The sequence below is a fragment of the Thamnophis elegans genome, chromosome 13, assembly GCF_009769535.1.
Source record: "Thamnophis elegans isolate rThaEle1 chromosome 13, rThaEle1.pri, whole genome shotgun sequence".
Classification (NCBI taxonomy): domain Eukaryota; kingdom Metazoa; phylum Chordata; class Lepidosauria; order Squamata; family Colubridae; genus Thamnophis; species Thamnophis elegans.
Genome location: NC_045553.1, coordinates 2455033 through 2476475, shown reverse-complemented (window position 1 = coordinate 2476475; position 21443 = coordinate 2455033). Strand labels below are relative to the sequence as shown.

The 21443-nt window shown below is 46.0% G+C and overlaps 1 protein-coding gene across 2 annotated transcripts in view; it reads left to right on the top strand.

Annotated features, from left to right (window-relative positions):
- Positions 1 to 21443, top strand: part of SBNO1 (strawberry notch homolog 1) — a 31977-nt gene extending 10534 nt beyond the window's left edge. The window contains exons 10-31 of one of the 2 annotated variants that reach the window (XM_032229158.1): positions 420 to 555; positions 667 to 772; positions 924 to 1077; positions 2611 to 2793; positions 2895 to 2992; positions 3975 to 4126; positions 4831 to 5028; positions 5147 to 5311; positions 7234 to 7403; positions 8596 to 8727; positions 10102 to 10237; positions 10319 to 10431; positions 11425 to 11496; positions 11969 to 12068; positions 12449 to 12523; positions 12678 to 12824; positions 13209 to 13303; positions 13711 to 13803; positions 14129 to 14266; positions 14431 to 14507; positions 18675 to 18868; positions 19485 to 21443. In XM_032229158.1, coding sequence (XP_032085049.1) covers positions 420 to 555; positions 667 to 772; positions 924 to 1077; positions 2611 to 2793; positions 2895 to 2992; positions 3975 to 4126; positions 4831 to 5028; positions 5147 to 5311; positions 7234 to 7403; positions 8596 to 8727; positions 10102 to 10237; positions 10319 to 10431; positions 11425 to 11496; positions 11969 to 12068; positions 12449 to 12523; positions 12678 to 12824; positions 13209 to 13303; positions 13711 to 13803; positions 14129 to 14266; positions 14431 to 14507; positions 18675 to 18868; positions 19485 to 19627 — 2877 coding nt within the window. In that variant the 3' untranslated portion in view covers positions 19628 to 21443. Of the gene's footprint in view, positions 1 to 419; positions 556 to 666; positions 773 to 923; positions 1078 to 2610; positions 2794 to 2894; positions 2993 to 3974; positions 4127 to 4830; positions 5029 to 5146; positions 5312 to 7233; positions 7404 to 8595; positions 8728 to 10101; positions 10238 to 10318; positions 10432 to 11424; positions 11497 to 11968; positions 12069 to 12448; positions 12524 to 12677; positions 12825 to 12961; positions 13055 to 13208; positions 13304 to 13710; positions 13804 to 14128; positions 14267 to 14430; positions 14508 to 18674; positions 18869 to 19484 lie in introns of those variants that run through there. The other variant, XR_004256375.1, reaches the window with a different exon arrangement.

Here is a 21443-nt window from a genome sequence, read left to right as displayed (position 1 = left end):
AATGCCTCCAGATAGTGGCGAACCTCCAGATAAAGTAATTTTTCAGTTTTCAGAGGTCCCCAGAATCACCAACAATGACTTCCCTGGCTGGGGAATTCTGGGTACCGAAGGTCACATGTCAGGAAGTTACCATAGTTGAAAAAAACAGCTCAGTTTTGTATCTCGGCTAGTTAATTCCTAGAAGGTTGTGCTGATCTTTAAATCGCCATGTTTTCCTGGAATAGTTCGTTGAAACGTTCATTAACATCCCTTACTTACAGCGGATTTATTGTTCAACATTGGTAAAATAAACATACCTAATTGATGAATATATATTAGTTATAGAGAACAATTTCTGGCTTCCATTCAGGGGAATGCTTACTGTGCAACTTAATACATGTGTGTTTGTGAAATGTCTTGTTTCTTAACCACGTCCTCAGATCGTCTTTGACGAATGCCACAAGGCTAAAAACCTTTGCCCAGTTGGCTCATCAAAGCCAACTAAGACAGGCTTAGCTGTTCTGGAACTGCAGAACAAGCTTCCAAAGGCCAGGGTTATTTATGCTAGTGCCACAGGTAAGTGGTGTTTCCATCATGCGAACGTCGAGTGGATTGCAATGCTGTTTTCAAAGCGGGTAGGGGGAAACCTGGATAATTTTTTTTTTTTTTTTAAACGTTTCCTTTCAGGTGCTTCAGAGCCCCGGAACATGGCATATATGAACCGCCTTGGGATCTGGGGGGAAGGGACTCCATTTAGGGAATTCAGCGACTTTATCCAAGCAGTTGAAAGAAGGTAAGTTTGTAGGGCTTGGCTAGTGTTGTGTCAAAATGGGAGAAGCAATCGTTGGAAGCATTGGCGCAGCTTCTCAAAGTTCCAGCAGGTCCCTGTGAGGAATAATCTCCCTTTAAAAATTGTCTTTTCTTCTTCTTCTTTTAATCTTCAGAGGCGTGGGCGCCATGGAAATAGTTGCCATGGATATGAAGCTAAGAGGAATGTACATAGCCAGGCAGCTGAGCTTCTCCGGGGTCACCTTCAAAATAGACGAAGTTCATCTTTCTCAGCACTACGTCAAAATGTATAATAAATCTGTGAAAATGGTAAGCCTTTAAAAGGGAGAAGTTGGCAGTTCTCGGGACGCTTTGAGAAAGATCACGGCATGAACTCCTTGCAGGAGAAACCCCAGTGAATCTTTGGAACGGTGTAAAGACGAACAGGAACAGCGTGAAATAGCAATAGCAGTTAGACTTATATACCGCTTCATAGGGCTTTCAGCCCTCTTTAAGCTGTTTACAGAGTCAGCATATCACCCCCACAGTCTGGGTCCTCATTTCACCCACCTCGGAAGGATGGAAGGCTGAGTCAACCCTGAGCCGGTGAGATTTGAACCGCCGAACTGCAGATCACAGTCAGCTGAAGTGGCCTGCAGTACTGCACCCTAACCACTGCGCCACCTCGGTTAACCATTCCTTGGGTCTCCAGGAGATGTACACCAAAAGCCTCTTTCTCAGGTTTTCTGCAGGCGTTTTATCCCCCCATCCCAGAAGGGGCTTAGACAGTAAATAGTTGCCGGATATTGTAAATGTTTCCTCCACTCCAAGGAAATCATTCGATGAACCCTATGCAGAGTTATTGGAGCAAGGAGCAGCTGTAGTCATGCTTAAACTACATTGTGATTGGTAGAATATAATCACCTTTCCTAAACTTAAAACCTGACATTTCGGTAGATTGTTTATAGAATATGATTTATCCATTACTGAAAAACAGTGGATTCCAGATATATATATATATTTTAATTAGAAAACTACTACCCAAAATTTAAGAACTAAGACTTTTAAGAAGCAGTAGTCTGCGGACTTTCTCAATCATCCAGATCCTGGTTGTCCCAAAGGTGCTTTTTTTCGAAAAGGCAGCTGGACTTCACTTGGTGCTTTCTTTGAAAACGTTTCACTTGTCATCCAAGAAGCTTATTCAGTTCTTCAGAAGTATTTTCCCAGCCCAGTTCTTCAGAACCGAACTGAAGAAGCTTCTTGGATGACAAGTGAAACGTTTTCAAAGAAAGCACCCAAAAAACTCCAGTTTGCCTTTTCGGTGGGGTGGGGGGGGGGGAACCCACCTTTGGACAGCAGTCGGTTTAGTCTAGCATCCTGTTCTGACCCCCACCTTGCCTGTTCAGAAACGAAAGCCAAACAGAACTCCAAAGGAATGTTTTTATCAGTCCCGGCTCTTGCTGGCTGCGAGCCCAAAATAAACACAGATAAAATGCTCTGGCAAAAGTCTTCACTCAAACTAATACAAGGCAGGATTACATAAATCAAGACACTTATCCAAACGCCTTTCTCAGTGGTTGCACACGAACGGAGAACGTGACTAGAACAGGAACGGAACGGAACGAAACGTTGACTTCTGCAACCAGGGGCGTGTCACCACCATCAGTCTTTTATCCGCAGGAGGAGACCCTAACGAGCAACCGCTGCTCGTTATCCTCTCCTGTGAGTCGGTCAGCCCTGCATCCCGAAACAACTCACGGGAGGTTTCTGCTGAGTCACAAGAGCATCCTATCCTCCCATTTTATATTACTGATCCTTTTATGTCGCTCTGAAAACTCTGCTTTCCTTTTTTTTTTCCTTCAGTGGGTAAGCGCCCGGGAGAAATTCCAACAGGCCGCTGACCTCATAGACGCTGAACAGCGCATGAAGAAGTCCATGTGGGGCCAGTTCTGGTCTGCTCACCAGAGATTTTTTAAATACCTCTGCATTGCATCCAAAGTCAAAAGAGTGGTTCAGCTGGCCCGGGAAGAGATCAAGAATGGCAAGGTGAGCTGGGCCTTGACTTAAGCTCCTGGAATGACAGGTGAAGCACCCGTCCTCCACATTCAGAAGATCTTAAAACCTCCCCCGTGTTTTCCTTCCCACAGTGCGTGGTCATTGGGCTGCAGTCCACAGGAGAAGCACGGACCTTGGAAGCTTTGGAAGAAGGCGGCGGGGAACTGAATGACTTTGTTTCCACAGCGAAGTAAGCCCCTCCTGTCAATCCTGCAGGTTTCGGCTCTTCAGATTCTTCCAAAATTCAAGAGGGCAAACTTAGAAACATCGGGTGGGCCGCACAAGAATTTGGATTCGTTTTATCAGCAGTACTTCAGAAATTTGTGGCTTCCATTCTCCACCTCTAAACTAACGTCCTTCAAAGTATGCTGGGGGGGCGAGTTCTGGGAATTGGAAGTCTGCACATTTTAAAAGTTGCCAAGTTTGAAAGACACTTACCTGTTAAACAATCCGTGATTTCAAACTGATGAACTATTTAATAGCAAGTATGTGCTGTGTGGCTAAGGCACGGTGGCCGAGAAGCTGAGCTTGTCGATCAGAAAGCTCGGCAGTTCAGCGGTTCGAATTCCTAGCGCCGCATAATGGAGTGAGCTCCCGTGACTTCTCCCAGCTTCTGCCAACCTAGCATGTAAAAAATGGAAGTGGAAAAATAGGGACCACCTTTGGTGGGAAGGTAACAGTGTTCTGTGCGCCTTCGGTGTTTAGTCATGCAGGCCACATGACCACGGAGACGTCTTCAGAAAGCGCTGGCTCTTCGGCTGAGATGAGCACCGCCCCCTAGAGTCGGGAATGACTAGTACATATGTGCAAGGGGAACCTTTATGTGCGGTGTGTGTTAGCTGGAGGTGTCAGGTCACGAAGAACTGGTGCAGTGCATCTCTTTGAGGTTACATATGAAAACTCTTCTTTAATATTACGGTAACACTCTGAAAGGAGGTTTATGGTCCGTGAGAAACCAGTAACGCCCCCACTTTTTGACTGAGAAGAATATGCTAAACCAACGAGTCATATTTTCCCAGAAAGATGGGTTTCCTATTGCAGGGCAAGGGTGGGCCGACTTAATGCTTCTGTCTGTTTTGTGTCCTAGCCCCTCAATTCTGTCTACGCTGGGTGATGCTCTTGGGCTGGCTTTAAAACACCGCTGTTGTTTTTTCTCTCTCCGAACTGTGCAGGGGGGTGTTTCAATCCCTCATCGAGAAACATTTCCCAGCTCCCGATCGGAAGAAACTTTTCAGCTTGCTGGGAATTGACCTCTCCCTCCAGAGTAACAACAGCTCTCCCCGGGACAGTCCTTGCAAGGAGGATAAAGTAAAGAAACGCAAAGGTAAAAACGGAGCCCGTTTCATTGCTGTTTTAATTTGGTACCATGGATGCTATTTTAAACAGATGTGCTTATACCCATCTAAGGGACGCAGTGGCTAAGAAGCTGAGCTTGTCGATCGGAAAGGTCGGCAGTTCGACGGTTCGAATCCCCAGTTCCACGTAATGGAGTGAGCCCTAGTTACTTGTCCCAGCTTCTGCCAATTTAGCAGTTCGAAATCACGTAAAAAATGCAAGTTGAAAAATAGGGACCACCTTTGGTGAGAAGGGAACAGCGTTCCGTGCGCCTTCGGCATTGAGTCATGCCGGCCACATGACCACGGAGGCGTCTTCAGACAGCGCTGGCTCTTCGGCTTTGAAACGGAGATGAGCACCGCCCCCTAGAGTTGGGAACGACTAGCATGTTCAGATTAGAATTCAGACACGGAGAGATAATTCCTTCTTTTAACTTTGTTTCTTGTTGAGGAAACCTAAAATTCCCAAGTAAAACACACTTGAATTGCCTGAATTAAGTCAGCAGAATCTCTGCACGGTTTCTTCATTCAGTGTCATTATTATTATTATTCGGTTCCTCAAGATTCCTCCCTGTGGCGATGCGCCTTGAGTTCAGAAAGTCACTTTTCTTCTTTCGCTAACCAACCCCCCCCCCCAAGTATCGAGCTGCCCCCCTTTCTGAAATGTCCTTTCTTAACTTCCGCTTAAAAACAGGAGAAGAAATGACGAGGGAGGTCAAGAAAGCCCGTAAGACTGGCGGCCTGGCCGGGAGCAGTTCTGACGAAAGCTTCAGCGAATCCGAGGCCTCTGAGAACGAAGAGAGCGACAACGAGAGTTCTCGCTTCTTAAGCTCGGGTGACGACGATGACTTCAACCCCTTCAGAGACGAATCTAGCGAAGACGACGAGGACGGTGAGGCGATTTGGGTCTTCCTCACCTTTCTGACTTCAGGTGGGGATGTGATTTTAGGGTAAAGCTGGTTGGGTTTTGCTTGCCCACTTTTTTTTTTCTCCCCCTTCCTCCCTCTCAGACCCTTGGCTGATCCGGAAAGAACACAAGAAAAACAAAGAGAAGAAGAAGAAGAAGAGCATAGACCCCGACTCCATTCAGAGTGCCTTACTAGCATCTGGCCTCGGATCCAAACGGCCAAGTTCTCTCTCCTCCACAGCCGTAACCCCTCCTACGAATATCTCCGGTAAGTCACCCAAAGCGTGGCACGACAAAACCGCGCTCGACTAAAGCGGGCCCGATTTAACTGCGTCGCTGACGTCATCAACAGGGCGACAACAGCGAGCGCAGAGAAAGAAGGGCGCTTTAAATAGCGCTTTGAAAGCAAGCCGATTCAACTTAAGGTAAGGGTTAGGTTAAGGGTTAGGTTAAGGGTCAGGTTTAGGGTTAGGTTTAGGGGTTAATTTTAGGTTTAGCTTTTACAGCGTGCTTTTTTCTCCGCGCTGTTGTCGCGCTATGATGACGTCAGCTACGCGGTTTCGTCGAGCGCCCTTTAGTCGAACGCGGTTTTGTGGTGGAACCCACCCAAAGAGGGTGTCCTCACCTGTTTTGGATGCCAGGAAGTTTCTGCCTGGCAAAGGAAAGCTGTAAAAGGAGCCGAGGTGGCGCAGTGGGTAGAGTGCAGTACTGCAGGCCACTTCAGCTGACTGTTATCTGCAGTTCAGCGGTTCTAATCTCACCGGCTCAGGGTTGACTCAGCCTTCCATCCTTCTGAGGTGGGTGAAATGAGGACCCAGACTGTGGGGGCGATATGCTGACTCTGTAAACCGCTTAGAGAGGGCTATGAAGCGGTATATAAGTCTAACTGCTATTGCTATTGCTAAAAATCTGCAAACAAAAATCAGAAGTCAGTTTTTCCAACTGACCAATTTTTTTTTTTATATTTGAATTTTTTTATTAGATAAACATTAAAAACATTGGACATAAGGCAACATTTCTGGCATAAGCGTTTCCATATAGCGATTAGATCTTACAACGATTACATTTTATATCCATTACGTAGTCAGATTACCTGTCCGTTGATCCTTTCTTTTATATAATTACTAACCCTACGAATACATATCCGATTCCTACCTATCACACCTTCTTAATACCATATTTTCCAGTCCTTAACTTGTCTGTGTTTTTCTGTCCCGGCCTTTTCCCCTCATTTCTAACCATCGGTAATCCTTTGTCCCAGATTTCATGGTATTTTGTCTCACCCTTGTCTTTGAGCTCTAGAGTCAGTCTGTCCATTTCTGCTCACGTCAGTATCTTATTTATTATTTCTTCTTCCGGGGGAGCCTCTTTATTTATCCCTTTTTGTGCAAAAACCAGTCTTAAAATATGCTGCATTAAATGCAGCCCACCCTTTGCCATGTTTTTTTTCTTTTGGGATCCCTAATAAACATAATTCTGGCCTCAACTCCATCCTTTCATTTAGCATCTCTTCCAAATACTTTCGTAACTTATAAAGCCCTTCATGGTATTGGATCTGGGTACTTGAGAGACCGCCTGCTGCCAATTACCTCCCACAGACCCATTAGATCTCACAGGGTCGGCCTCCTCCGGGTGCCATCTACCAGCCAATGCCACCTGGCTATTACCTGGGGGAGGGCCTTCTCTATGGCAGCTCCGGCCCTTTGGAATGAGCTCCCCGCAGGGATTTGGACCCTCACCTCTCTCCAGGCCTTCCGAAAAGCCGTCAAAACCTGGCTTTGCCGGCAGGCCTGGGGGTGATGAGTTCCCTCCCCTCTCGACATGTATGGTTTTGCGACTGTTGTCTACTTTTATTATTTGTATTTTGTTTTTATGTTCCCCCTTTTTTTCCCCCTTGAATTGTTCGCTGCCCTGAGTCCTCCCGGAGAAGGGTGGCATACAAATAATAAAATTCTATTCTATTCTATTCTTATCTGGTGCCGAAAAGCCCGAGCTTTTCGTGCACTCCCACCACAACCAGCCAATTTTATTGAAAGGCTTAGCCTTCCATGGGCCAAACTCTTTTCATAAACTTTGTTGCAAAATAAATGGTACCAAACCTCTCCTGAATTTGGGAATCCATGGATCAACCTGGCTCCCCTTCTAAGAGTCTAAACCCCCCCCCTCCCCCTCTGTTTTGGCACTTCGCAGCACCCAGTAACACCCACACCAGCTACGTGACGAGCCAGGATGCCGTGGAAAGGGCCCAGCAGATGAAGAAAGAATTGCTGGATAAACTGGAGAAGCTCTCCGAAGACCTCCCTCCCAACACGCTGGATGAACTCATCGATGAACTGGGAGGCCCCGAGAGCGTAGCCGAGGTAGGCCGCTTGGATGACTCGGGAAGGCTTTTAGCTAAGGAGGGAGCCTCTCCTCCTACAAGGAATGGTTAGAATAATGGTTGTGACACAAGAGGCCTGGCCTTAAAAATAGGCAGCTTGTCACTGTCGGTGCTCTGACCCAGCTCCCCAAACACGACAAACCGTCTGAAGTGAACTCAAAAGATGCCTTTATTAGGCGAGCCAGAAGCCCCGGCAAAAGGTTTCTCTCTCACCGCTGGCTAACAAGTCTGTCTGGCCAGGAGATGAATAGTTGTCTGCCACATCTATTCATCTCCGCCCCCTGCCTTTGATCCCCAGAGCTAGGGTGGGGCTTTGCTAGCAATGATGGCTTTTCCATCCCGAGGACCGGCCCATAGATTTCCACTGCTCTCCTCTCCTCTGCCTTCTGCGCATTCGGTAAATCAGGCACTGGACCCAGCTGTTCCTCCTCTTCCTCATCAGCCACCTCCAGACCTGGGGGCTATTGACTCTCTGCCTGAGGGCTGATGGACGGCCCAGGCTCCGCCTCTCTCTCTCTCTCTCTTCCACCCTCCCTCCTTCCCTCTCTCTCTCTGACAGTTCAATTCCCTCTTTCCCCTCGGAGTTCTCAGGTTGCCTTTATGCTGACCGGCCCATAGATTTCCACTGCTCTCCTCTCCTCTGCCTTCTGCGCATTCGCTAATCAGGCACTGGGCCCAGCTGTTCCTCCTCTTCCTCATCACCCACCTCCAGACCTGGGGACTGTTGACTCTCCACCTGAGGGCTGACAGCCCAGGCTTCTCTCTCTCTCTCTCTCTCTGCCAGCTCCATTCCCATTTCTCCCTTGGAGTTCTCAGGTTGCCTTGAGGCTGACCCAGACTCTTATGCCGCCTCCTCTGATTTGGCTGCTGGACAGGCTGACAGGCCGCAACAGCCAGACTGGAAAGATGCGATGTGAAGCCAGCAGAATTTGCAACTATGACAGATTCGCTTAATTGTGGCGAGCTAGATCATAAAACAGGGCAACACCTACCTTGCTTAGGAACAGAAAATTTGGCCTCAGTTGTGGTCGTAAGTCAAGGCCTAACTTTATGCCCCCCAGTGAAGTTTCTTCTCGGCGTGGCCTTGAGGAGTTAATTTGACAGGTCTTTAGAATTATTTCACGAGCCTCAACGCTTGGCGTGGCCTGCTAACGCGACTCGCTCTTCTGAAGATGACAGGTCGCAAAGGAAGGGTCGTGAGCAACGACGACGGCAGCATCTCCTACGAGTCGAGGTCGGAACTTGACGTCCCTGTGGAAATCCTAAACATCACCGAGAAGCAGAGATTCATGGCTGGAGATAAGGTACCTTTTGCTCTCTTCAGGCTCGAAATATTTACATTTTCAGCAAGCTTAAAAAAAAAAAACCCAACCCCCGTTGGCGCTCTGGACCAACGTAGATTTCTTTCAGAACTACAGTGTCCAAATATAGCTGTCCTCTTCTGTTTTTGAAAGTTGAAATTGTTCACCTAAGAATGCAATAAGTCCATCCTTGCTTGGAATTGGTTTGTGTCAAGACAGGTGTGCTTTGGCCAAGGAGGTTTGGCTTGCACTTTGGCGAGAAAAGTGTGATCAGTGCAAGTTGTTGATCTTAGGAACATAGCAACAGCAATAGCAATAGCAGACTTATATACCGCTTCATAGGGCTTTCAGCCCTCTCTAAGCGGTTTACAGAGTCAGCCTATTGCCCCCAACAACAATCTGGGGCCTCACTTTACCCACCTCGGAAGGATGGAAGGCTGAGTCAACCTTGAGCCGGTGAGATTTGAACAGCCGAACTGCTGAACTGCAGTCAGCTGAAGTAGCCTGCAGTGCTGCATTTAACCACTGCGCCACCTCAGCTCCTCTGCCCATGGCTAATTTTCCTCCTCGGGAAAAGTGACACCGATAAAACATTTGCGAGAGACATTTCCTAGGTAATGCGGGAGGGGTAAAACTAATTGTCAGGTTTCCAACTGATGAAACCCCTTCAAAGAAGAAATGCGCAAAGTCTGTTTCCCCCCCCCCCCAAAATTCTTTTATTTAGGTAGCCATCCAATTGGCAAAGTCTGTTGTAATTCCAGATCTGACACAAACCAGAATTACACCACATAATATTGTAAGTTAGAAACATCCCTCCCAAGTCAACATTCCTCCAATAAACACTCAATCCACATTGCCCGGTGTCTTCAAACTCCACCTTCCGTTCTGTTTAACTGTTTAATAAATTTCTAGGCCGCCCAATCCCAAAGGACTCCAGGCGGCTTACGGAATACATATTTAAAAAGAATAAAAAATTAAAAATAGAAACAGATTAAAAAATCACTTCATGCACTCAATCTAGGCGGGGCTGGACCTCATTTCGTTCTCAGCAGGAGCAGCCTCTGTTCCCAAGGGAAAGAAGCTGGCCTAACCAAAACAATCCTATGTATTTGCCCCCCCCCCTCCAATTTAAGAATGTGGCGAGCCCGAAACTTCCCCTTCCATAGTAAAGAGAAGGAAAAGGAATAAATGAATATAATAGAGAGCTAAATAAAATGCCTACACGTATGCCAAATTCGGGCTCGACACTTAACTGCTAAAGAAAAAGTGATATCTTCCTCAAGTATATCGCATTATGTTTTCATGTCCCAAAGTTTCCACTTATAAATCTCAGTTTCTTTTTCCTTTCTTCACTTTTACCTCCTTTTGCCTTGCCAGAACATCGCCATCATCTCCGAAGCCGCCAGCTCAGGCATCTCTCTGCAAGCAGACCGAAGGGCCAAAAACCAGAGGCGGAGGGTACATATGACCCTGGAGTTGCCATGGAGTGCCGATCGGGCAATTCAGCAGTTTGGTGAGTAGCTTGAGGTTGGCTGGATGTGGAAGCAGGGTCTTTAGTACTTGGTACAAATCTGCCTTTTCCTTCCATCTCCAGGACGAACTCACCGGTCCAACCAAGTGACGGCCCCCGAGTACGTCTTCCTAATTTCTGAATTGGCAGGAGAACAAAGATTTGCCTCCATTGTTGCCAAGCGGCTGGAGAGCTTGGTAAGAAATTTGCCCCGCGGATCATTCATTATATCCATCCCGGTTTTAGACCGAATAGAATAGAATAACAGAGTTGGAAGGGACCTTGGAGGTCTTCTAGTCCAACCTCTGCTTAGGCACTTCAGACAAATGGTTGTTCAACATCTTCTTAAAGACTTCCAGTGTTGGAGCATTCACAACTTCTGGAGGCAACTTCTGTTCCACTGATTAATTGTTCTCACTGTCAGGAAATTCCTCCTCAGTTCTAAGTTGCTTCTCTCCTTGATTAGTTTCCACCCATTGCTTCTTGTTCTGGTGCTTTGGAGAATAGCTTGACTCCCTCTTCTTTGGGGCAGCCCCTGAGATATTGGAAGACTGCTATCATGAATCCCCTGGTCCTTCTTTTCATTAAAATAGACATCCCCAGTTCCTGCAACCGTTCTTCATATGTTTTGGCCTCCCAGTCCCCTAATCCTCTTTCTTGCTCTTCTCTGCACTCTTTCCAGAGTCTTCACATCTTTTCTACATCAATACAATACAATAGCAGAGTTGGAAGGGACCTTGGAGGTCTTCTAGTCCAACCCCCTGCCTAGACAGGAAACCCTACACCGTTTCAGACAAATGGCTCTCCAACATCTTCCTAAAGACTTCCACTGTTGGGGCGTTCCCAACTTCTGGAGGCAACTTCTGTTCCACTGATTAATTGTCCTCACTGTCAGGAAATTTCTCCTTAGTTCTAAGTCGCTTCTCTCCTTGATTAGTTTCCACCCATTGCTTCTTGTCCTGCCCTCGGGTGTCTTGGGGAATAGCTTGACTCCCTCTTCTTTGGGGCAGCCCCTGAGATATTGGAAGACTGCTATCATGTCTCCCCTAGTCCTTCTTTTCATTAAACTAGACATGCCCAATTCCTGCAACTTTGACAAAAGGCGATCTCTGTTATTTTTTAAAAGGTCAGGAAATTGCTGGTTTCTCAGTTTGTAAATCAGCTTTTCTTTTCTGTTTTCTTTTAAACAGGGAGCTCTCACCCACGGAGATAGAAGAGCAACAGAAACCAGAGATTTGAGTAGATTCAACTTTGACAACAAGGTAAAAATTGCCATCCTTTCCTGCTTAATTGGTGCCCAACATACATACATACATACATACATACATACATACATGCTCAGTGGCTAAGACACTGAGCTTGTTGATCAGAAAGGTCAGTGATTCGAATCTTTAGCACCGCATAACTGAGTGAGCTCCCGTGACTTGTCCCAGCTTCTGCCAACCTAGCAATTTGAATGCACGTTAAAAATGCAAGTAGGAAAATAGGAGCCACCTTTGGTGGGAAGGGAACGGCCTTCTGTGCGCCTTTGGTGTTGAGCCACGCTGGCCACATGACTGGCTCTTCGGCTTTGAAACGGAGATGAGCACCGCCCCCTAGAGTCGGGAATGACTAGCACATATGTGCAAGGGGAACCTTTACCTTTAACCTATAGGTAAATGAATATGCATAAAACTGGTCATATTCTGTATTGCAAAGATAATTGTTGGATTTTTCCCCCCACTCTGAAATTAGTATGGCCGAAATGCGTTGGAAATAGTCATGAAGTCCATTGTGAATTTGGATTCCCCGCTAGTGTCTCCACCAGCAGATTATCCAGGAGAGTTTTTTAAAGGTAGGTTTTGTGGGGGCGTTTCCCCAGTCGTTGAAATAAAATTTTGAGAAAGCCCTTTTGAATTGAGATTGGATTGCTTCTTTATACTTCTCCCCAAAAAGCACAGCTAAGTTCCCTTAGCAGTTTCTGGCATGATTGTAGATTCATATTTTCAACCAAAGACACCAAAGATTAGATTCTGATTAGGGCATTCCAGCCGTTTCATGATTCGATATTTGGGCAGGAGACATCTTGCCATCTCTTTCTGCTGCTAGATTTCTTTTTGAAGCCTGCAAGAGATCCTAATTTGTTTTCAATTTGGGGGTTCTGATTTGTGCACCTCCTTATGCAGTTAGGGGCTGTCTTGTAAGGCTGAATTTAACCTCTCTTTTCCTTCCCAGATGTTAGGCAAGGTTTGATAGGTGTCGGCCTAATCAATGTTGAAGACCGGTCTGGAATTCTTACTCTTGACAAAGGTACTACTTTTGGCAATTTCTTTCTGGAAGTATTTCTTTGTTACCTCACGCATAACTCAGATTTGGGGTTATTCTGCTCTTGCTCAGCACTGAGGGGTGGGAACAGACCCTGATTGTTTTCTCACCAACCTCACCTCATTTCCTGTCTGTTTAGATTATAACAATATTGGGAAATTCCTGAATCGGATCCTGGGCATGGAAGTCCACCAACAGAACGCGCTTTTCCAGTATTTCTCAGACACGCTAAACGCAGTCATCCACAATGCCAAGAAGAACGGGAGATACGACATGGGCATCTTAGGTGAGGAGGCATTTCCAGGGTGGGCAGTACAAGCTAGTCCTCGACTTACGGGCCACAACGGAGCCCAAAATCTATGTGGCTAAGTGAGACAGTTAAGTGAACACTTGGTGATCGATTCATATTTACGACGGTTGCAGTGTTCTGGGGTTATGCGATCTTTTGCGACTTCTGACGAGCACAGTCAATGGAGAAGCCAGGTTCACATAACAACCGCAGGGATTCACTTACCGGTGGGTAAGGAAGGTCGTAAGGTGGGGCAAGACTCACTTAACAACCGTTGGCAAAATAAATTTGGGGCTACACTGTGGTCGTACGTCAAGGACCTCCTTGTGTGATGTGTCAGACGCCGGTCTCATTCTTTCTTGCGATTTTTTGTTTTCCCAGATTTGGGATCGGGAGATGAAAAAGTGAGGAAAGCAGACGCTAAAAAATTTCTAACCCCAGGCTATTCTACCTCTGGACATGTTGAATTGTACACCGTAAGTCCTCACTTTTCAGTGAGTAAACATTGTAACAAGACAGTTCAGCAGATTCATCACCATTTAACTTCCAGATAAGCAAGATTAATGAGAGAGTGAAAGTCTTGTAAAAATGAAACTAATTAAAAAGCTTCTGCTGGCCGATTGTAAAACAAGTGATAAGGATGCTCCTTTGAAATTTTGAGTTCTTGTAACAATTAACAAAAAGTATTCATTATTACCGGAGAAACCAGCCTGCTCGGCGCCATTTTAAAAGCCTCTAAGTAAATAGATTTTCAGAGGAGAAAAAGAAAAGAAGCTAAAATGTTGATAAACAATTATTGTCCACGCAAACGGATCCACCTCTGGCTTTCTTCAGAAGAATGTGGAGTTGGCCACCAACCATGCTTTCTATTCCTGTTTTCTAGATAAGCGTGGAGAGAGGCATGTCTTGGGAGGAAGCCACTAAGCTTTGGAGTGAACAGCGCGGGCCAGAGGACGGGTTTTACTTATCGCTTCAGGTGAGGCTCCGCTTTGAAAGCCTGGCTTAACGCCTGGCAACATTCTTCAACCGTGTCAGCTTGACAATGTTTAGGTTTCAACTCCCAGAATTCCCCCAGCTAACAGAATTTATCCAGGGTTCCGGTTCTAAAATTTGCCCTTTTAGCCGAGTTTCGGCAGCGAACAGTCACACATTCTGTTGATCGCATTTTGTACAAAAAAGGACTTCGGCTTTTGCCCTCGGTCCAGATTTATTAAACGGGTAACTTAGGAGTAACCTCGACAGTATTTTCCAGGAGGTACAAACAGGAATTTGTCTTTCTATTTTCATTTTTTCTCCCCCAGATACGAAACAGTAAGAAAACCGCCATCCTCATGAAAGAGGTGAACCCCAAAAAGAAGCTCTTCCTGGTTTATAGGCCAAATACCGGAAAACAGTTGAAACTGGAAACCTACTCTGAAATCAAGAAAAAATATAAAAAAGTGAGCCACATTTATAAAGTTACCTTTTTCATCCTGTGTGTGTAACTTTTGCTTGATTGCAGATTTAATTTGCGTCTTTAAAGGCTTGAGAAAACTCAACTCATTGCTCCCGAATAGGTTATTGGCCAGATATGACTGTGAATAACTGCTGTGTGTAATTCTAGGTGTCCTCTGACGATGCTGTGACTCACTGGGTAGAACAGTACACCTCATCGGCGGACACATGCACACATGCTTACTGGTAAGTTATTTTTGGGGGTGGGGTAGTGTGTGTCCTCAAAACAGGGGGGCTGCTCTCAAAAATGAACTCCAGTGGGACTTCCCAATCAAAACCAAACGGAAAGGTTGAACTCAGGGTTTGAACTGCGGGGGTCCTTGATGCTCTCTGAGCTTGGTAGTTCTCTTGCAGACGTCTCACGGCCCAACTAGGTCACATCGCCAGTGCTGGAAGGGAAGAGGAGGTTGCAAAGTGGAGAAGAAGGGTTGTAGGGTCCTCGGTGCTCTCTGAGCTTGGTTATTTTCTTGCAGACGTTCCACGACCCATCTAGGGAACGTCATCAGTGCTGGAAGAGGGAGTAAGGTTTGCTCTCTGTTTATATACCGTATTTATCGGCGTATAACACGCAGTTTTAAAACTAAAATTGCAAGCTTAAACCCTGCCTGCGTGTTATACGCCGATACTGCGTGTTATACGCCGATAAATACGGGTCCAACGCCGGGTCCACTGTTCCCTCTAAGGTGGCAAGAAACCCCCGCGCAGAGGTTTCTAACTCCCGCGCAGAGGTTTCTTTCAAAGCAAACGTGGGGAAGTCCTTTGCAGGCAGCTAGAACTGGCTGCCTGCAAAGGACCTTCCCAAACTTGTTTCAGCGGCAGCTCTCAGCCTGGCGGCAGCGTCACACAGACTGTGGAAGGAGGGGGAGGAGGAGGGAACCAAAGAGAGCTTTTACCGAGTCTGCGCCCCACAGCCAGGACCGTCCTGGCGCCTCCAGCCGCGTTTCTTCCTGCAAAGCCCTTCGGGCAACCCGAGAGTTCCGCTTGACGCCAGAAGGGCTTTGCAGGAAGAAACGCCGCGTTTTCTGGGAATTCTGGGAGTTGAAGTCCAGACATCTTCAAGTTGACAAGGTTGAGAAACACTGCACTAGATTGCCGCAACTACAACTCTCAGAATTCCCAGTCAGTCTCGAAAATAGAACCAACTTCATAACACGTTATTCTATATTGTTAATTGTGATCCAAAGTCTTAGGTTTAGTGACGGTTCAGAAAAGGTGTTTCATTGGCTTGCCTAGAAGAGACCCCGCTGGCCGCTGAAACAATTGTGGCAGAGATTTCGCCATTGAGAAGACTTAAGTTGAAAGCCGGGCGAATTCATTGAAAAAGGCCGAAGCGGGAAAAGCGGCGCTTCCAAAAGGCGAGGGGAGAAAACCTTGTTCTCTAGGCAACTAGGAAGACTCGGGTCAAAACTCGCGAGAATTACCCAACCACTCGATCTCCAGTATAGTACTCTCTGGTCTGAGAATAATCAGAACGGGTGGGCGGGGAGTCACAGACGGAACTACATTTCCCAGCGGCCTCTTGAAAAAATAGCCTCCCGCTTTTTCCGAGCGCATTCGCGTTCCCTACGGCGCGGCGGTTGAACCTGGGCCGCTCTGGGAAAGCGGTCGCGATGGCTGGCTGCAATGTTAATGCGGCTTCTCCCCCAATCGAGTTGACTCCGCTTATCCGGAAACTTCGTAAGTGGTTGGTTTGTCTGCACCGATAGCCCGTGTGCCTACTCAGAGGCTGGGGTTTTTTTGTTTTTTGTTTTGCTTTTGGATTCCTAAAAGTTGATAATGGCTTTGCTTTGGGGATGAAAAAAAGTAACCCCAAACCACTGCTTAACTGCACAAAACATCCCAAACCAGGATTCTCAGGATGTACAAACCCCAGTGTGAATCTGTTTATTGCACGCAGAAAAGTAGCATATTCCGCCCCTATTTCTCTACTTTTGGTTTTGAGTTTGGTAGATTCTCAATACGACCCCTTTTCAAAGTCGCATCTATTTTTATACGTATTGATTGATTGGTGACTGTGTCATCCCATCAGTGTCAACTCTTAACGATCACGCATAATAAATAAATGTTCTTCACAATCTATACAAAGGGAATACCAAAAGAGGAAAAATTGATAAAGAGGGTAGGTATGTTAACATTGTTGCAGCAGAACTGCACAAAACTGGCTAGAATGTAGTAAAAGGAGATGGAGTGGAAAACTAAAAAGGAATATTGACACCGTCAGGAAATGGAAAGAATGCAAGTGACAAAAACAGTAATAGAAGCTTTTAACAATAAAGATTATTATTCCTGATATTAAAAGAAGAAGAAAAATGCTTAGAAGAATAGATTATATGAGATCATGATTGAAAGATAATGAACAGTCACATGCCTTGTCCTCCCTAAGAAAGTATCCTAAATTTTCAGTGTGCTGTTTTAACAAAATCAATTCACTGGCTAATTTTGAATATGTGTGTGGTATCACATGTACAAGAATATAGATATGAGGAGGCACAGTCTCTAATAATCCAACATAGATACAGAAGCTCATTGGGTAATTTTGGACCAATCACTCTCTCTCAGCCCTAGACTAGGAAGTTAAAAACATCTGCCTGTCACCTGCACTGTGCTAAATTATGGTCTGTAATGTACAGGGAAGAAATTGTTTACTCCGCCGCAGATTGTTTGGAATTTATAAAATGTGTGTGTGTGTGTGTGTGTGTGTGTGTGTGTGTGTGTGTGTGTGTGTGTGTGTGTATATATATATATATATATATATATATATATATATATATATGTAAAAAATAACTCTTTTTTTGCAATATTTCCCCCCTTTTTAAAAAAATAAACAGGTCACGAGCTGTGTGAAATTAGAGAAAGAGCGCTTAAGAATATTTTATCTAAATTAAACCATAATTTGATTACGTATGACGATTTGGTTCAAGAAAAGCTACTATTTATCAGTCTTTTAGAATGGTTCAACTTTCCTGTAGTACCAATGAAGTCATTTATTTTTAATGAAAAAAATTTTTACTCAAATTTTTGTGTTAAAATGGGGGATGCGTGTTATACGCCGGTGCGTGTTATACGCCGATAAATACGGTACATATCAGTGTTGGTGGGAGGGTTCTTGGTTATTCCTTGGTTAACCTGTTGTTGACTGAGGTGGGGGGGGTAGTTCCTTGATTGGGATATAAACAGAAGGCACCTTCTAGCACTGATGATGTTACTTAGTTGAGTCAGGAAATGTTTGCAAGAAAATAACCAAGATCAGAGAGCACCAAGGACCCCAGAGTCTTCCTTCCCTCCCTCCCTCCCTCCCTTCCTTCCTTCCTTCCTTCCTTCCTTCCTTCCTTCCTTCCTTCCTTCCTTGATGATGTTACCTAGTTTGGTCATGAAATATCTGCAAGAAAACCCACCAAGATCAGAGAGCACCAAGGACCCCACAGTCTTCCCTCCCTCCTTCCTTCCTCCCTCCCTCCCTCCCTCCCTCCCTCCCTTCCTTCCTTCCTTCCTTCCTTGATGATGTTACCTAGTTGGGTCATGAAATGTCTGCAAGAAAACCCACCAAGATCAGAGAGCACCAAGGACCCCACAGTCTTCCCTCCCTCCTTCCTTCTTTCCTTCTTCCTTCCTTCCTTGAGATTCGTACCCTCACCACCGTCCAGACCTTCCGCACAGCCCTTAAGACCTGGCTAGCCCGTCAGGCCTGGGGACAAAGATAACTTGTCCCCACCCGAATGATGAATGAATGTTGTTTACTATTTTACTTCTATGTATTGTTGTGTCTATTGTCTGTACACCCCTCCCCCCTCATTTTATGTAAGCCGCCCTGAGTCCCCTCAGGGAAAAGGGCGGCCTATAAGTATTAATAAATACTCAAATACTCAAATGATGTTACCTAGCTGAGTCATGAAATGTCTGCAAGAAAACCCACCAAGCTCAGAGAGCACCAAGAACCCCACAGTCGTCCTCCTCCTCTACTCTCTGCAAACCCCACTCCCTCCCAGCACTGATGTTCCCTAGTTGGGACATGAAACGCCTGCAAGGAAACAAGCCAGCCTCCAGAGAGTCCCAGGGACCAAGCACTGAAGGAGTAACTTTGTGCCCTCGTTTTCTCTTCATTCAATCTAAGGATTTACACACTGCTGAATTTCCTCGTTTTGCTATTGTGATTCCGTAGGATTCTTTAAAAAAAAAAATCAGATAAAACTTTGGAAGGACGCTCCCAAAATCAGACATATTTTTCTTTGGGAGCCCGTCTTTTTGACTTGTGTCTTTGTGCAGGAAACAAAAGTCCATATTCAGTTCTCGGTTTAAAAAAAAAGTAATAATGGAGCAGTGACGCCGCCACCTTCCTTCCTTTCCTCTTTTCAGGAGGGGCAACTGCAAAAAGGCGGGCCTGGGTCTCGTCTGCGAGGTCGGCCTGCGCTGCCGGACCTATTACGTCCTCTGCGGTTCTGTCCTGAGCGTTTGGACGAAAGTGGAAGGGGTCCTTGCCTCCGTGAGCGGCACAAATGTCAAAATGCAGATTGTTCGCCTGCGGACCGAGGACGGCCAGAGAATTGTAGGCAAGTATGGCAGCTTGTCGGATCAGAAAGGTCGGCGGTTCGTAATCCCTAGCGCTGCGTAACGGAGCGAGCTCCCGTGGCTTGTCCCAGCTTCTGCCAACCTAGCAGTTCAAAAGCACGTAAAAAAATGCAAGTAGAAAAACAGGGACCACCTTTGGTGGGAAGGGAACAGCGTTCCGTGCGCCTTCGGCGTTGAGTCATGCGGCCACATGACCACAGAGGGAGGGGAGGGGAGGGAAGGGAAGGGAAGGGAAGGAGGGAAGGAAGGAAGGAAGGTAGGTGGCATAGTGGTTAGAATGCAGGATTGCAGGCTAATTCTGCTGACTGTCAGCACTTCGCTCAAGGTTGACTCAGCCTTCCGTCCTTCCTTCAAGGTCAGCCAAATGAGGACCCAGATTGTTGGGGGCAAGAGGCCGATTCTGTAAACCGCTTAGAGAGGGCTGTGAGTGCACTGTGAAGCGGCCTATAAGTCTTTTAAGTGCTACTGCTAAGGTCCTAAACGATGGGAAACAGACCCAAGACTTGCAGCTGAAGCCAACAAATGTTGGTTTGTGAAGCCAGACAGAGGCTGCCTCGCCGTTGACTTCACCCCCCCCCCCCCTTAACTGTGTTGCAGGCTTGATCATTCCAGCAAACTGCGTGTCTCCCCTCGTCAACCTCCTGTCGACGTCCGATCAGTCACAACAGCTGGCCGTCCAGCAGCAACAGCTCTGGCAACAGCACCATCCGCAGAGCATCGCCCACTTCAACAACGCATGAGAACAGATTCTCTCCCCTCTCCCCCCCATGGTGGTGTTTCGGCTCGACCGCCCCCCCCCCCTCCCAAGCGTTGCGCTTTCGAATTTTCGTTTCCTTTTTGGGGCTCCTCCTCCCCGTTTATTTTTATTTTTTTAACCCCCCTTTTTTTCTTGGTTTGAATGATCAGGGACAGATTCCAAAGAAAACCCCTTTGAGTTCCGTCGTGTGCTGGTTTTTAACTCCGCGGAAGGGACGTATAGCGGCAAGACGAGAGATCCAGCGGGAAGCTCCAGCTTTGCTTTACGGCGGTCACCTCCTCATCCTTTTTATTTTAAATTCCTCCAGGAATTTACAAACATCTACCCACCCATCCTTCTACTTTAAGCGACAGGCTCGACAAGATTTCCTGAACCTGCTTGTCCCTTCCTTCCACTCGCTCTTTTTTTGACGCTCAGGGTTGGACCACGGGGGCCATGCTGTGGGAGACGTCCTGCTTGGAAACTGTATATATATGTATGTGTAGATATATATATATATATATATATATATATATATAAATATTGGCCGCAACAGAGGTCCCAAATTATATTAAAGAAATACATTTTATTTAAAGAAGCAGCATGAAAGCCTAGGTATTCGCAACCTGCATTGAGAGAAAAGGACTGTCTCATCCATAGAATTGCATTTCGATATATTTCCCTCCTCCTCCCCCTTTTCTTCTCTCCCCTCCCCACCCCTTCGAAAGGCCTCTGCCCTGGATATATTTTTTTTCTCCTCCCTCCCTCCTCTCGCATTCCTTCTTTTCCTTTTTTTTGGGACTTTGCATATCTGTGTGTACAAATGAAACCATCTTCGTTTTTTTTAAAAAAGGAAATTGCTTTTTAAAAAAAAGGTTAATGGTATTCCTAGTGCAAGATGATTTTGAAAAGAAGGGCCTCCTTTCCCCCCCTTTCTCTCCCCAAAGTTTCCTTTATTTTTTTCAGGAAACTAACGTGCAAACTTTTATTCCCCCCCCCCAATTCCCACCGCAGTCCCCTTCTTACAGTTTTTTTTTGGGGGGGGTGGTTTTTGTTGTTAAATATACTTTACTTGAGCTGTAGACTAGATGAGGAGGAGGCAGCCCGACCGTAAGAGTTTTTCTTTTTAAAATTTTTTATTTTATTTTCTGTTGCTCCCCCCCCCCCCAATAACTTAAATACTTCCTGTTTTACGTCTGTAAGACATTGTAGAGTTGATCCTGGAACTGTTTAAAAAAAAAAACCTGTATATGTACAAAATGTGAATAGTCACTTATCTAAGAATATGGGTAAGTTCTTTCTTTTTTTTTTTTTTTTTTTTTTGGTTTTGTTTTTGCCTATAATAGTAGATGTTTATAAGTGAAGGACAATGTTTGTCATATTTCTTGCTCGCACAGGTTGCACTATGAAACAATTTTGAGATTGTATAAACCTGTCCACCACCCCCCTCCCGCTCCGCCCTGCAAGGTACCCCCCCCCCCCGGGGTTCTTGCGGGTTATCGAAATTAAAGAGAAAAAAAAAGGACAAAAAAAGAGGAAAAAAAACCATTACTACTGTTCTAACCAGCTTTTTTTGGAGTCTTGTGTTTGGTTGAGGGCGACCCCGCGGGATCCTCGTAAGAATAATCCGCCGAGCGGTTTTTGCCAGGGCAATCGAGCCCCTTTCCCGCCCCCCTGTGGGGAGGGTCCCCGTTGAGACTGCGTGATCTACCCCACTGTTCCTGCCTTTTGCCCCCACCCCCTTCTTTCTACTCTGCCTTTGCGTGTTGCCAGTCGTGAGCAATGTTTAAGCATCCGTTCCTCGTATCCAAAGGGGATTT